General features: G+C 41.0%; 3 protein-coding genes across 3 annotated transcripts; all 3 read right to left on the reverse strand.

Moving 5' to 3' along the window:
* Positions 1 to 548: 548 nt before the first annotated feature.
* Positions 549 to 1,294, reverse strand: LOC103719911 (germin-like protein 9-1). The gene has a single exon (XM_008809392.2). The coding sequence runs from the start codon at positions 1,272 to 1,274 to the stop codon at positions 663 to 665; it is 612 nt and encodes a 203-aa protein (XP_008807614.2). The 5' UTR covers positions 1,275 to 1,294; the 3' UTR covers positions 549 to 662.
* Positions 1,295 to 4,425: 3,131 nt separating this feature from the next.
* LOC103719914 (receptor-like protein EIX1) lies at positions 4,426 to 7,922 on the reverse strand. The gene has a single exon (XM_039117403.1). The coding sequence runs from the start codon at positions 7,814 to 7,816 to the stop codon at positions 4,667 to 4,669; it is 3,150 nt and encodes a 1,049-aa protein (XP_038973331.1). The 5' UTR covers positions 7,817 to 7,922; the 3' UTR covers positions 4,426 to 4,666.
* A 1,687-nt stretch (positions 7,923 to 9,609) lies between these two features.
* LOC103719915 (WEB family protein At1g75720-like) lies at positions 9,610 to 11,500 on the reverse strand. Its single transcript, XM_008809397.3, has 2 exons — positions 11,192 to 11,500; positions 9,610 to 10,378 (listed from the first exon to the last, which is right to left on the reverse strand). The coding sequence occupies exons 1-2, from the start codon at positions 11,330 to 11,332 to the stop codon at positions 9,869 to 9,871; spliced, it is 651 nt and encodes a 216-aa protein (XP_008807619.1). The 5' UTR covers positions 11,333 to 11,500; the 3' UTR covers positions 9,610 to 9,868.
* Between the last annotated feature and the right edge of the window lie 1,351 nt (positions 11,501 to 12,851).

Raw genomic sequence — 12,851 nt, forward strand, 5'->3', positions numbered from 1 at the left:
GGAGATCATGAGGCAAAGCAAGCATAGGAAAGCAAGCAGAAGGGAAGCCTGTTCTGCAGTAAGAAAAGCAGGGAGTACAGAAAAATATGCTCGAAGAACTTGAGAGCAGAGAAAACAGACCGCGAAGATGTTTCGAAAGAAATATCACCACATGACGCTAAGAGTGTTCTCTAGACACCTCTTTCGTGTCTTCTGACTTGTTTCTTCCTCCCCTTCTCTCCCACGTACAGCCTTTTCTTAACAGCTGTTGTAACTATTAGTTTATCCAGTTAATAAATCCAGGGGAAGTGTCTCACTTCCTCCAGTTTCATTCAACAGAAGAAGAAGAAGAGGAGGAGGAGGAGGAGGAGGAGGAGATCTTATAGATGAACAGAGAGTTCAAGACAGTAGGGTTGTATTTCATTTACCCACACAATGAAAATAATTTAGAAAACAAGTAAAATGAAAGAATGAAAGGAATATTATTCAGCAAGCAATCAGATAGAAAGAATTACATGGACATGATCAGAAGGAAGCAAAGTATATCCATAGGTACGCTTCCACTCTTATCAACATTTGACACTCCTATGAAGAATAACAAGCTACCAAACATACTCTCAAAACGAACAGGAAATCAAAACAGGATACAGAAAGATGCAAACAACTTCAGAGGGTCAAGTAAATCAACCCAGGGCGGCAGCTGAAACAAGCATGTCAATGGTTAGAGCATCAGTCTTGAAGGACTTGGCCAACACATCTTTGTCAATGCCGCTGCCAAACAAAGTCTTCGGGAGAGAGACTGTGCCGGCATTAGCACTGCCGAATGCCGACAAGGCAACAGCTGGGTATCTGGGGTCTTTGTTCGATTGGAAGTGCACCAGGCCTTTGGGGAACACAAACAGGTCACCAGTCCGCAGCACCTGAGTGAAGAGCGTGTTGTTGGAGTCTACTAGCCCGACCTCGAGCCATCCTTGCACGACGAGGAGAAGCTCTGCCGAGCGAGGGTGGGTGTGGGGTGCATTGATGCCTCCAGGTGCAAACTGTAGCGCAGCATACGAGACGCTCTGCCCCATGAGTGCAGGGAACTCTCCCTGGCTCGCCTTGGTCACCTTAAATGGTGCATCTCTGGGAGCACCCCGCAAGGCCTGATTGAGCCCTTTAAAGGTGAAGAAGTCGGCATCTGGAGTGACTCCATCCGGCACTATGAAATCTGATGTGATGTCAGGGTCTGCAGCGTGTGTGCCGAGGAGGGTTGCAAGAACTATGGCAAGAGCTACCCATGCATTGGAAGCCATATTTTTTGGAGAGGTTGCTAGGAGAATGGTGCTTTGTTTGGTTGGAGAAGGCGTTTACATGGGGTATGTATAGGTGTGCGAGGAGTACCTTAAGGGAGAATTGTTCAAGAGCTTGGAGCTGGCATTTACGCGTCCGATACAAGAGTTGCATGCCGGCCTAGAGGCAGTGCTTATTATTGCGTTATTTTACTGCATGGCGCCATTGCTTACAGCCAAGCATTTTTGTGCTATTCTGAATTGCCTTGTCGTTGTTGTTTGATCCGGAAGTAGTCCTTTTAGAGGGCCTCCATAAGTTACAGTTTATATTGCTTGGTCCTGGTCAAAGTATTGCAACTCAGGTGGAATGCTTGGTGATTTACCAATCAACCATGTTCTCGTTGTGGATACGAAACTTTTTCTACTAACGAAGTTACTTAAACCTGCAGGTCAGAAGCCGATAAAATTTAATTCTGTGGTTGGACAAGCATGTCTGGTTGTAGTGCTTGATGCGGTCAGTCAAAGATTCAGACCGGCCGATCAGCAGAAGAGTCCATTAGCAAAATGTTTAACCTTGGATGTTCAACACGGTTTCAGAGACTTGGCCCACAATGAGGCGCGCCGAAGATGCCATCTGATTCACTCTATGGTTGGTTCACAATGAGGTGTGTTTTTGCAATGCTGTTTTAGCTGCAGAATCTATCTTGAATCCTGATTGAATTATGAGCACACCATGTTGTTTCCTGGTCCATCGCTCCAACTATCGCCCCCCTCTTAATTGTCGAAAAGAATTGTGTATGGATTAAACCTTTCAAGGATTACTATCATTTTCTATGTTTGATAGGCAGATTAGAACGTGGGCTTCATATTGAACCTCGCAACCTCTTCTGAAACTGACTCCTAGGGAGTCCAGATGTTTGGGTATGAAGTGTCTGAAGTTGCTCCCAATCCACTTGCACAACCATATAGGCCCATGCTGAAATCAGAATGGCTGATGTCCACTGCTCTTTTTTTAGGGATATAGGAAGAATTTGGAATGGTAAATAATACTTCATTTCCTAGTTTTCTGAAAAAGAAAGGAGCTTATCATCTGCAATATTGCAAGCCATGAATCTGCTTCATGAGTACTCAACTTATCCAGCAATGCCTTGTTAAATACAGACATCTATTACTAATGGAAGGCTCATTCTTGCCAGCAAAGTAAGTGCTTAATTATGAAGGAACTTCTGGATGCAAGTGTAACAACCCAGGACCTCACCCAAAATGGCTAGCCGGAAGTTATTATTTGGATTCCTTGATCCTATATAAGTACCCAAGATCTACCCAGCGAATAACCGATGTGGGACTAAACACACGCCCGCATGGGTCCTCACATACTCCCCCCGTTTAAGCCCTGACGTCCTCGTCAGGCTAAGGGTTCAAATCTATTCAAATCTAATCACAAACACCACGATTGGCCCGTGGTCAACCCCAATAGATCCGTGCTGCAGTGTCCCCTAGTCCACATCGGCTATGGGCCGGGTCGGCTCTGATACCATTTGTAACAACCCAGGACCTCACCCAAAATGGCTAGCCGGAAGGTATTATTTGGATTCCTTGATCCTATATAAGTACCCAAGATCTACCCAGCGAATAACCGATGTGGGACTAAACACATGCCCGCACAGGTCCTCACAGCAAGTCTAATCAACGTCCATGTTCTGCTGAGTCTGATTTTTGAAGAGGTTATACGAGTTTTTGAAGTTTCTCTTCTCCATCCTTGGAAGGAGAAGTTCTTTAGATAGATGTATTGCGTAAAATAAGAAGAAAAGATAACACATCCTTTTAATTCTGCGAAAAAGAGGCTTAAACCAAGGTGGCTTGTGATCCTTAATCCTACAAATCCCTACAACCATTGAATTAAATAAATTCTAGAAAAGCAGATCATATAAAAGTTCAGCAAAGGAACTATAGGAGGTGAAACCACTGAATTAGATGATCAAAATAATGGACCACGTCTGGAAGTCATCTTTTTGATGAATGCAAGAGGAGGCCAAGAGGGAAGTCTGTTTGATGGATTGGAAAGGTTCTGCAAGTCCAACTTGCAACGGATGTCTAGGTGTGATTAATCTCAAATGTCATGCAGTTGTACAAGTGGTGGTGGACTATATTAGAGGAATAAGGTATTCAGAAAACACTGGTTTCTCAGGACATAATTTTCTTAAAAGAAAATCCTTAAGAGCCCTAGTTGTAGTGCAGTAACAGATTCTAACACTTGCAGGAAGCTACTCTAGAGAATCTAATAATTTCTAGCTATTATGGAGCAGGCAAATTGGTAAGCTGTTATAAAGATTGGGAGAAACAGGAAAATCTATCATTCTGGTTTCCAGATCTTTTCTTTTTTATCGTGATTCTTCCAAAGCAGTTTAAGGCAGTATTGGATCAAGAAGAATAATTAAGTTCATACAAAAATGAGTCAATATGTTTATTATTTGATAATTTTAATGAGTTAGGGACATCAATCATAATAAATTATAAGAGCCATGATATAGCTTATGAAGCTGTAAACTTGAAACCTATCAAAGAAGGGACAGCATAGGAGAAGATAGAGATGGCGCAATAGTACTTGGCATTCTGAATTATTTCATTCTACAGGTTCATCATTGATGGGAGCTAGAGTTAGATAGGCCCAATAGTTGGGATTCGGTGCAGTTTTATCCTGTCTCTTTGAAGATGAAAATATTTATGTGGATTCTTGTAAAAAAGTTTTTAAAAAAAATCTAACAGCAGAGTTATAGCAATCTTTAACAATACAAGCTGAGATATGAATCTGGACCTCCTGAAGGTTAAGCCCTTAGGGGTGAGTTGCCAACCATCTGTGCTTACAGTTGTTGGCCTAACGTTGAGGGAGATGAATTGGCTGACTTGTAGAACTTGGCAGTGGGCACTAATAGGGATAAAATATCCTTCAACTTTCACTCCTATGTCCCTCTGTCTCTTTCTCAGATTTTTATGGCCGCATTTCAAGCAATTTGCTAATGTTAAGCTGGCCACAAATCTTTGGTTCTTGTGTTAGCAAAATCCTAGAAGGCTTGGAGTGCAATGATCACGGCGTTTGCATCATTTGGAGGGAGGAAAATAGCATGCATAACTAGTTACCAGCCATTACTCTCACACAGATTAAGAAATCTAGATCTCAATGCTCAGTTGGACCTGTAGATGAAAACATCCTTTAGTCCAAGCACACAATGATATGTAAAAGTCAAGACCACTAACATTAACAACACAGGCTACAACCAGTACTACTTTACTACAGCAGGATCTTTTCCATCATCAATTGCTGAAGATGTGCCTAAAGCACCAGGTACTTTAGAAGCCAATGAAGCAACCAAGTGTATGTAAAAGAGAGCAGAAGTTTTTCTATCGCCTCCCATGCCTCATGATTGACGACGGCAACTGGTTGCTCCTGGTATGACATTCTTCACCATTGACATCTTGTCGATGACCCAATCTACAAAACGGAAGTAATTAATGCTCCATGTTCTGATTGATATCACCAAGCATACACTCAAAAGGCCCACTGCAAATCCGATACCGACGCTCATATAAAACCAGTTGTCTTCGAATGCATCATCATCGTCATCATTGTCATTGCTGTGGGGCACATCGGTTTCAGTTGCCTCGCATTGAACGGTAAGCGGTGATCCACAGAGGAATCGGTTTCCAGTATAGGCTGATGCATCGAATGTCGAAAGCTGGCCTCCAGATGGAATTCTGCCTGAGAAGTTGTTGTTGGACAAGTTGAGATAGCTCAAGAAGCTAACGGCCGACAAGCTAGAAGGAATGCCTCCTGAGAAGAGATTGTTCGATAGATCCAAAGATAACAATTCATGCATATCTCCAATTCTGTCTGGAATTTTCCCGCTAAGTTGGTTCCTTGAAAGGTCTAAAACCAGCAAACCTGCAAGTTTTGTAATTGCTCCAGGGAATTCCCCTGATAGCTTATTTCCAGAGAGATCGATGCTCGTGACAAGTGAAAGAGTCTTGTTGAATACTAATTCTTTGTTGTTTAGATGCATTGTGAGGCTCTCTTCATAATAAGTCCCTCTATAACGCCCGTAGAAGAGATATCTATTCACCTTTTGGGATTGAGCCATGGCTCTGAGGTCTCCAAAGCTGCGAGGAATGGGGCCTTCCAAATCATTTTCTGCAAGATCAAGAACTTGCAAAGAGAGCAAGTTTGAGAGCTTGGATGGGATTTCTCCTGCAAGCTTGTTTGATCTCAATCGCAGAATTCTGAGAGCTGGGAAATTCTGTCCAAGCCAAGATGGAATGATACCTTCCAACTTATTGTTCCCGAGATCAAGAGTTTCCAAACTAGAGCAATTCTGCAAGGATGGAGGGATTATTCCATATAGCATATTGTTGCCAAGGTGCAGTATGTGAAGTTGTTCCAGGCTCCCAATGGAAGAAGGAATTATTCCATTAAGATGGTTGTGCTCCAGATCAAGAGCTTTCAGATAAGAGCAGTTTTGCAAGCTTGGAGGGATGACACCCATTAGGTTGTTCCTCGAAAGGTCAAGCACTTGCAGGCCTTGCATCTTGCCGATCGAAGTGGGAATCTGGCCAGATATATTGTTGTTGGAGAGGGACAGATAGATCAGATTGGGTTGCACTTCGCCAATGTTCGGTGGGATAATGCCGGAGAACTGATTGTGAGAGAGGTCTAGTAGCTCAACTTCATTTGATAGAACAGGTATGGGTCCACTCAAGAGGTTTGATCTCATATCAATATCAGAAAAAGCAGCAATGTTCAGTGGGTTTGGTAGCTGGCCTTCAATCTGATTGAAAGAGATGTTGAGAAGAGAGAGGTTGGAACTCAGATCCCAGAACCAGGTTGGTATGTTTCCAGAGATGCTAGAGTTTGAGAGGTCAAGATATTTGAGTTCTTTCTGGTTTTCAAGCCAAGTGGGAAACTGGGGACCTAGGCGACATGAACCTATGCCCAGATTTCTGACCTGAAATGAAGGAACCCAACCAGAGTTGACATTAATTATGAAGGAGTTCGAAGACATGGATAAGATCTTTAGATTACTCAGCGCTGCGAAATGAATTTCTGACAGGGTGCCAGTCAATTGGTTCGAAGAGATATCGAAGTGGACCAGTTTGGAAAGTTGTCCTAGAGTGGGTGGTAGAGTTCCATTCAGTTCATTTCCTTCAAGGCTCAAGTCAGTAAGAAGTGATAATTTCCCAATAGATCGAGGAACAGGACCTCGAAACGAGTTGTAACTGAGATCAAGTACTTGCAGGTTTTCAAGCTCACCTAACCATTCAGGTAAAATCCCTGATAACTTATTAACAGCCAGGCGAAAATGAGCTAATCCATGCAGAGGCTTTTGGGAGATGCACTTATTAGTCTTTTCAAGAGAAGCTGGTAGTCCTAGAGTCAGATTGTTGCCAGATAAATCCAGTGTTTTCAAGTTGCAGAGCTTACCGATGGAGCCTGGGATGCCACCCTCAATGTTGTTGAAGAACAGGTTGAGCTCCGCAAGCATTGCGATATTTCCAATAGAAGCAGGAAGATGTCCATACACCCGATTCGAGGCCAAGTTGAGAATCTGAATTTGTCTCCATGTTCCATTGAGTAGTTTCGAACAGTCGGCGGTGAGATTGCCGTTCGTTGATAGGTCTAGATGCCTCAAATTGGGAAGATTAGAGAGCTCAACAGGGATCAAGCCATGCAAATTGGTGCTGCTAATGTCCACATGAATTAATCTGCTAAGGTTCTGAAACCACTCTGGAATTGTTGAATTGAGGCTATTGAATGAAAGGTCAATGACTGAAAGTGAAGTGAGATTGACAGAAGGAAGGGAGAGAGCAATCCCTGAAAGACTGCAGGCCTTTAAATGCAATTCAGTCAGAGAAGGCAGCCTATTTAGCATATGAATCCATTCTGGTCCTATAAGTGAAAGGTCAACACCATCCATTGCAAGGTGCACCAGGGAAGAAAGACCAGTTATCCATTGAAAGCTATCAACCATCAAGAGTTGAAAATTCGAAGAAAGGTCGAGGTACTGCAGCCTAGATAAATTTCCCAGCCGAGGGGGAATGGTGCCAACAAAGCCTGCATTTGAGAGGTCCAAGTATCTCAAGTTATTGAGAGAGCCAATGAACTCTGGGATTCGAATGCCTTCGAAGGTGTTGTAGCTCAAATCTAAATGCCTCAAGGACTTGAGTTGAAGCAAAGAAGGATCTACTCTCCCACTCAGGTTCCAGAAACCATTTCTGCTATTACTCACAGAGCCAAAATCTTTTGGATGTTGATTCTGGAGATCGATGCCAATAACAAATCCAGTCTGGTTGTCACAACTCACCCCTCTCCATCTGCAGCAGTTGCGACCTTGCCATGAGGAGAGCCGGTTTTCAGGGTCCGAGAGGCCGCTCTTGAATTGAAGGAGAGCTTTCCTCTCAGCATCCAGACAGCTGCCATCAGAAGCACCTCTGCAGATGAGAAATTCTGCACTCAAGAAGCAGGCAAACAGCAAGCAGTGGCCAATAACACAAGGCCCAGAAGCAGAACTCATCATAGCATCAACAACAGTATGACTGGATTGCTCACTTGAAGTCACAGATCGAGATAAATAGTGCCAGTGTCTGAAGGTCTCCTTCCTAGGTTTCTTGCTTCATGAAAAAAGTGATCTGCTCTTTTTTATATTTAGTTTAGTTCATTATTTAAGGAAACATTGACTTCTCTTGCATATAAAGTCAAAACTGGAATCCTTGAAGCTTCTAAGACCAGGTACTAATAGCTTAAATTAACTTCATAGTTATCCTGTTGCAGTTGTCTGTCAGCTCGGGATGGATTTGTCACCTCTATGAATAAGCTTGAAAGGTCTTAAAAAAATTGGATAATTTGCCCTTCCTATCTGACTGCTTTGAGAATATTGGTCAGGTTTCCCATGGGTTTCCTTTCAATAAAGATCTGAATATCTCACACTGATTTATTCATTCAAGAGCAAGGGAATTCGTAATGGTGGTTTCATTGACATAGTAAATTTAAAGCTAAACCTTACCTTGACCACTTGCGCAGAAGAATTAACTTGCATGCTTATCTTTTGAATGTTTTTTTTTTCAAATATACCATGTATAGAGGGTCTGGAAGTTTTGAATTCCAACCCATTTGCGAGGACTTTTTAATTAGTTGACGTGATTAGGGCTCTCTAATTGTATTTAGTGTGAAAGACTTCCAGCCAACAATTGCTTGGTATAGAAACAAGCTTTTCTTTTTTAAGCTAGCACATGTTGGTGAACCTTGAAAAATAAGATTTTGGATTCAAATCTGGTTCTTTACTGTAGGCTGTGCTAAGATATGCTAGCTTCAAAGATAACTGTTTGAATTTTCTTAGGTTAGATTGGAGAATAATCATTATGGATTATAATAATTCCTTCTGAATGCTTGGGTTGAACTAATTTCAGTTGTTTAACTCAAAACCCTCAGATTTTCACAAGGGGCCTAGGCTTTGAAAAATTTGAGCCCTGTTATTGTACTATGAACTTATGATCTGATGTGATCTACAGATCTAAATGTTGCAATTTGGCTGCACCTGTGTTTTGACCCTCCTTTTAAGTCTGATCCAGTTAACAGAGAGTGATGGAATAACAAGACTCTGCACTAGAGGCCAAATCTACAGAGTTAACAACTTCGCTCATTGCTCATTTGTCAAAGAAACAAGAGGACTAGGATAGTTTACTTTGAAGAAAACTCACAACAGCTCTCAAACAAACAACAAGAAGAGTATGCGTCATAGACAAGTGCAATTTTTTTCTCCCCTTGCAAGTGATTGGTTTATTTTCTTACTTCACATGAGGAATTTAATTCTAAAAATGATGTATCCTGCTCCTGCAATCCCTCTGCTATGCGTCTAACCTGTTTAGCTTAGACATAATTTTCCATCAATTTATCATTTTAGAGCTCTTTTCTGAGGGAAAAAAAGGAGGACCTCATACTGCTATACAGTATTCTTTTTGGTAGATACACACTCTTAATGCTCATTATCTTGTCATTTAATCATATGCAGTCACCGCCTGCCAAGATAATCTTCATAATGGTGACAAATGGTATGGTGAGGTGTAAATTTCCAAAATTTTTAGTATCTTTAGACCCAGAGTCCCTCTAATGTGGCAGGGAGTGAATTCCACTCTGAGGTGAATAGAAGGACTTGTCATGAGAAAATAACTGCAAATGATAAACAGATCCTTGCTTATTTTGTTTGATATCAGTTTAGTAAAACAACTGCAGCTAAAACACTGGAGGACTGTCTGAAAATACTCTTCCTAAAGCCTTAACTTTTCTGCTTGATAATGATGATTGAGAAGAAAATTGAATGATAAACAGATCCTTGCTTATTTTGTATGATATCACTCTACTATAGTCAATAACATGATAATATCCACCCATACTATTATTGTCAAAAATGCTATCACTTACCATTCAAATAGTATCCAAATCAAAAAAAAAAAGAAGAAGTATCTGAAGATACTGGAAATATATGACAAAAAAAAAAAATCAGGAAAAAGATGAAGCTATCCTCTGATTATTTAGGCACAGATATGCATATCAAACCCCTTATATTATTTTCTTATGGACCACGAGCCTTAGGCGATGCACCGTCTTGACAACTCTTCTTCTTACTGAAAATTGCTCCTATCAATGGGATCATTGGCTTCTTTTTCTTTTTCATTGGCATGGTTTCCTTCTCCACCGAAATTTGCCTTTCCAACACTTGCTCCTCTGTGTTTATGGCTTGGGCTAGGGAAGGAGCGTTGGCGAATGTAACGTATCTTTTCTTTTGGAACTCTAACCCTTTGTTCATTGTTGGTGTCTCAATTTCAATCTCTGTTGCATTCTCAACAAACTTTACGTCCTCGCTCTCCGAATCTATGGCATGTTTCTGAGTTTCTCTAGCTTTCAATTGGCTGAGCTCTATCTTAGTCTGCTCAAGCTCTTCTCCCAGGGAGGTGAGGCAGCTCACCATCTTGAGCCTTTCTTCAAGTGCCTGCTCGAGGTTCTGCTTTGTTTCTTCTAGCTCTGCCATTGCAGGTCCCAGTTGTGAGGCTCCATGCCCATTCATGTTTTCTGCAGCTCGAATCTATTTAATTGAAAAAAAAAAGCTCAGTTGCTACGATGTGGCTGTGATGCATCATTAAGAGCAATTCAGAAAACCAATCAATCCTATCTATTTTAGAGCCTTGTATAGCTAATTAACCTTTACCTCCTTAATGATCAACGGAGTTCTTTTATACGACAGGAAACTTTCTTTGGCTCAGGTTCTTATTCTCACTTCTATTATTAGGAGGCATTACTTCCATTTGAGAGCTAGATTATTGTTAACAAACCCAACCGAAGGTCGATAAAGTTAATTGATGCAAAAAATTTCACTTCTCACAGACTAAACACATTTAGCCCTTCTAAGTTAAAATTCTATTGATGTTGATGGAAATATCTGAATTTCTAAGAATTAACCACAAGCAAAAGAGTGCTGAATCTTTCCTTTTCTTGAAAAGTTCGTGTTATTTATCTCCTAACACTTGCTGAATCCAGACTAAATTATCGACAAACTTGCTTTTAATTAAAATAAATGCTGGTGTTAAATTATATAACCTACCTCGCAAATGCAATTCAACAACATTGGAGCAAATTGTGAATTAAACAAATCAGCCAAACTCCAAAAAAGTCATAACCAGTCTTCTGATGATCTAGTATTAGTCCCTACTCTTCCTCAAAGATTCACTTGTGGCAGTTCGGTTCCAATAAGAGCCATAACCATAACCAAACCAGCAACCAACAAGCCTCATTCATTAATTCTATCCCAGTCCGAGAATCCTAGTCTCTTAATTTAGCCAACAGGCAGAAAGAAAAGAACTGGAAGCAGCATAAGATGGACAAAGAGAAGGATGATCACCTCATTAAGCCGGTTGGCGTAGACCTCGCCGGCTAAGACCTTTTCTCCGAAGAGCATGACGGCCTCCTTCACGGAACGAAACGGTCGACTCATATCAATCTCAGCTCTCCCCAGAACGACAACGCTCTCCTTACTCTCCATGCTTAACGATGCCAACCTCTTTTAAGGACAACAATGCATGCAATATAACTAGCCATATATATATTGATGGATAAAGCTACAGAGAGACAGAGAGAGAGAGAGGAATGGTGGAGACGGTGGGAAGAAGTGGGAAAGTCGTTAGAGAAGAGGAGGATGAAGATGGATTTGCGTGGGGGCGTAATAAAATGATATGCTTCGTTACTTCGCGTCCACTTCTGGGTTATATATTCAATTGGTTGGGAGGATCCCATATCCCTTGGATGGAAGAGTAGGGAAAGAGATTTCACCTAATGGATTGAGCGCAAATTAATTAAGATTTTTATGCAACCTATATCATGTACCAAGATTGATTGTTTATGAATTCAATGATGGTGAAAGGGAAATGAGATAAACGTTCGGCAGAGAAATTATACGTGTAGTTTAGCTCATAATGACATCATCTTATATTTTATTTGTCTTTGTCACTCTTATGGGGATTAGCTTGGAAACCGCAAAGTAGTAAGGGATCAAAGCCGAGAGTTGTTTAGGAGGGCATTATCTATGTCAGGCTGGCTCTGAAGCAGAGTGTATCCATTTTGAAGGTGATGTGGCCATGATCGGCTGGATTTAGAAGAGTGTTGATAAGCACCCGCTACTATGGAATATGTATGAGCTCATGGAAGGGCTCATAGCTTTTCGGGTTACTCATGTTTATCGAAAAGTGAACAGTGTTGCTGATTGGATTGTCTTCTTTGCTGCGCACCATTCAGAAAAGTTTCATTGGAAGAGTCTCAAGTTTTCTTCTTCCTTCTCAATCGTCTTCTTCTATTTGACTCTTATGGATGTATTTGTATGCGTATGGTGTGAGTTATCGCTATATCAAAAAAAAGAAAAAAAAAAAAAAGAAAAAAAAGAAAGTAATAAGAGAGGAAAAGTGGATTCCCTGTCAAGATCAGGCCCAAGCCGCTGTAAATGGGCTTTTGGGCTGAAAACTTTTTGGACCGGACAGGGAATTTGGTTGATCCAGACACGACACCACGAATAGGGGAGTCGGATCTCTTTTCTGCGAGCCTAAGCTGGTTATTCTCTCCTCCCCCAGCCTTTTCATTGGAAAGGTAAGGATCAAAATTTTTAGTCTTTTTGAGAGGATTCAGTTTTGATTCATGTTGAATTAATTTGATGCATATCCATATATATGTCACCATATGCGAATTAATACAGCCCATTCTTTGCATGTATTATTCAATTTATTCTCGAGGTGATCAATGTATTTTTAAAAATGTGAAATAAGTATTTCCTCAGATGGAGGTTGGTACTCAAAATACACCAGTGGTGAAGAAGCCAGAGAATTCATAAAAAATGACAGGATTTGGGGAATTCAAGTTCAAGTTTTGGTAGTGTTATCATGTCTATGAAGTCCACTAACACATAGTAATTAGGAAGAAAATTCATTTGATTTGATCAGATAGGTGGATGCAATAGGAGCATAAAAGATGGAGATTTATTGGTCAATTCAAACTATTAGGAGTTAAATAGGATA

Source organism: Phoenix dactylifera, chromosome 2, assembly GCF_009389715.1.
Source record: "Phoenix dactylifera cultivar Barhee BC4 chromosome 2, palm_55x_up_171113_PBpolish2nd_filt_p, whole genome shotgun sequence".
NCBI lineage: Eukaryota > Viridiplantae > Streptophyta > Magnoliopsida > Arecales > Arecaceae > Phoenix > Phoenix dactylifera.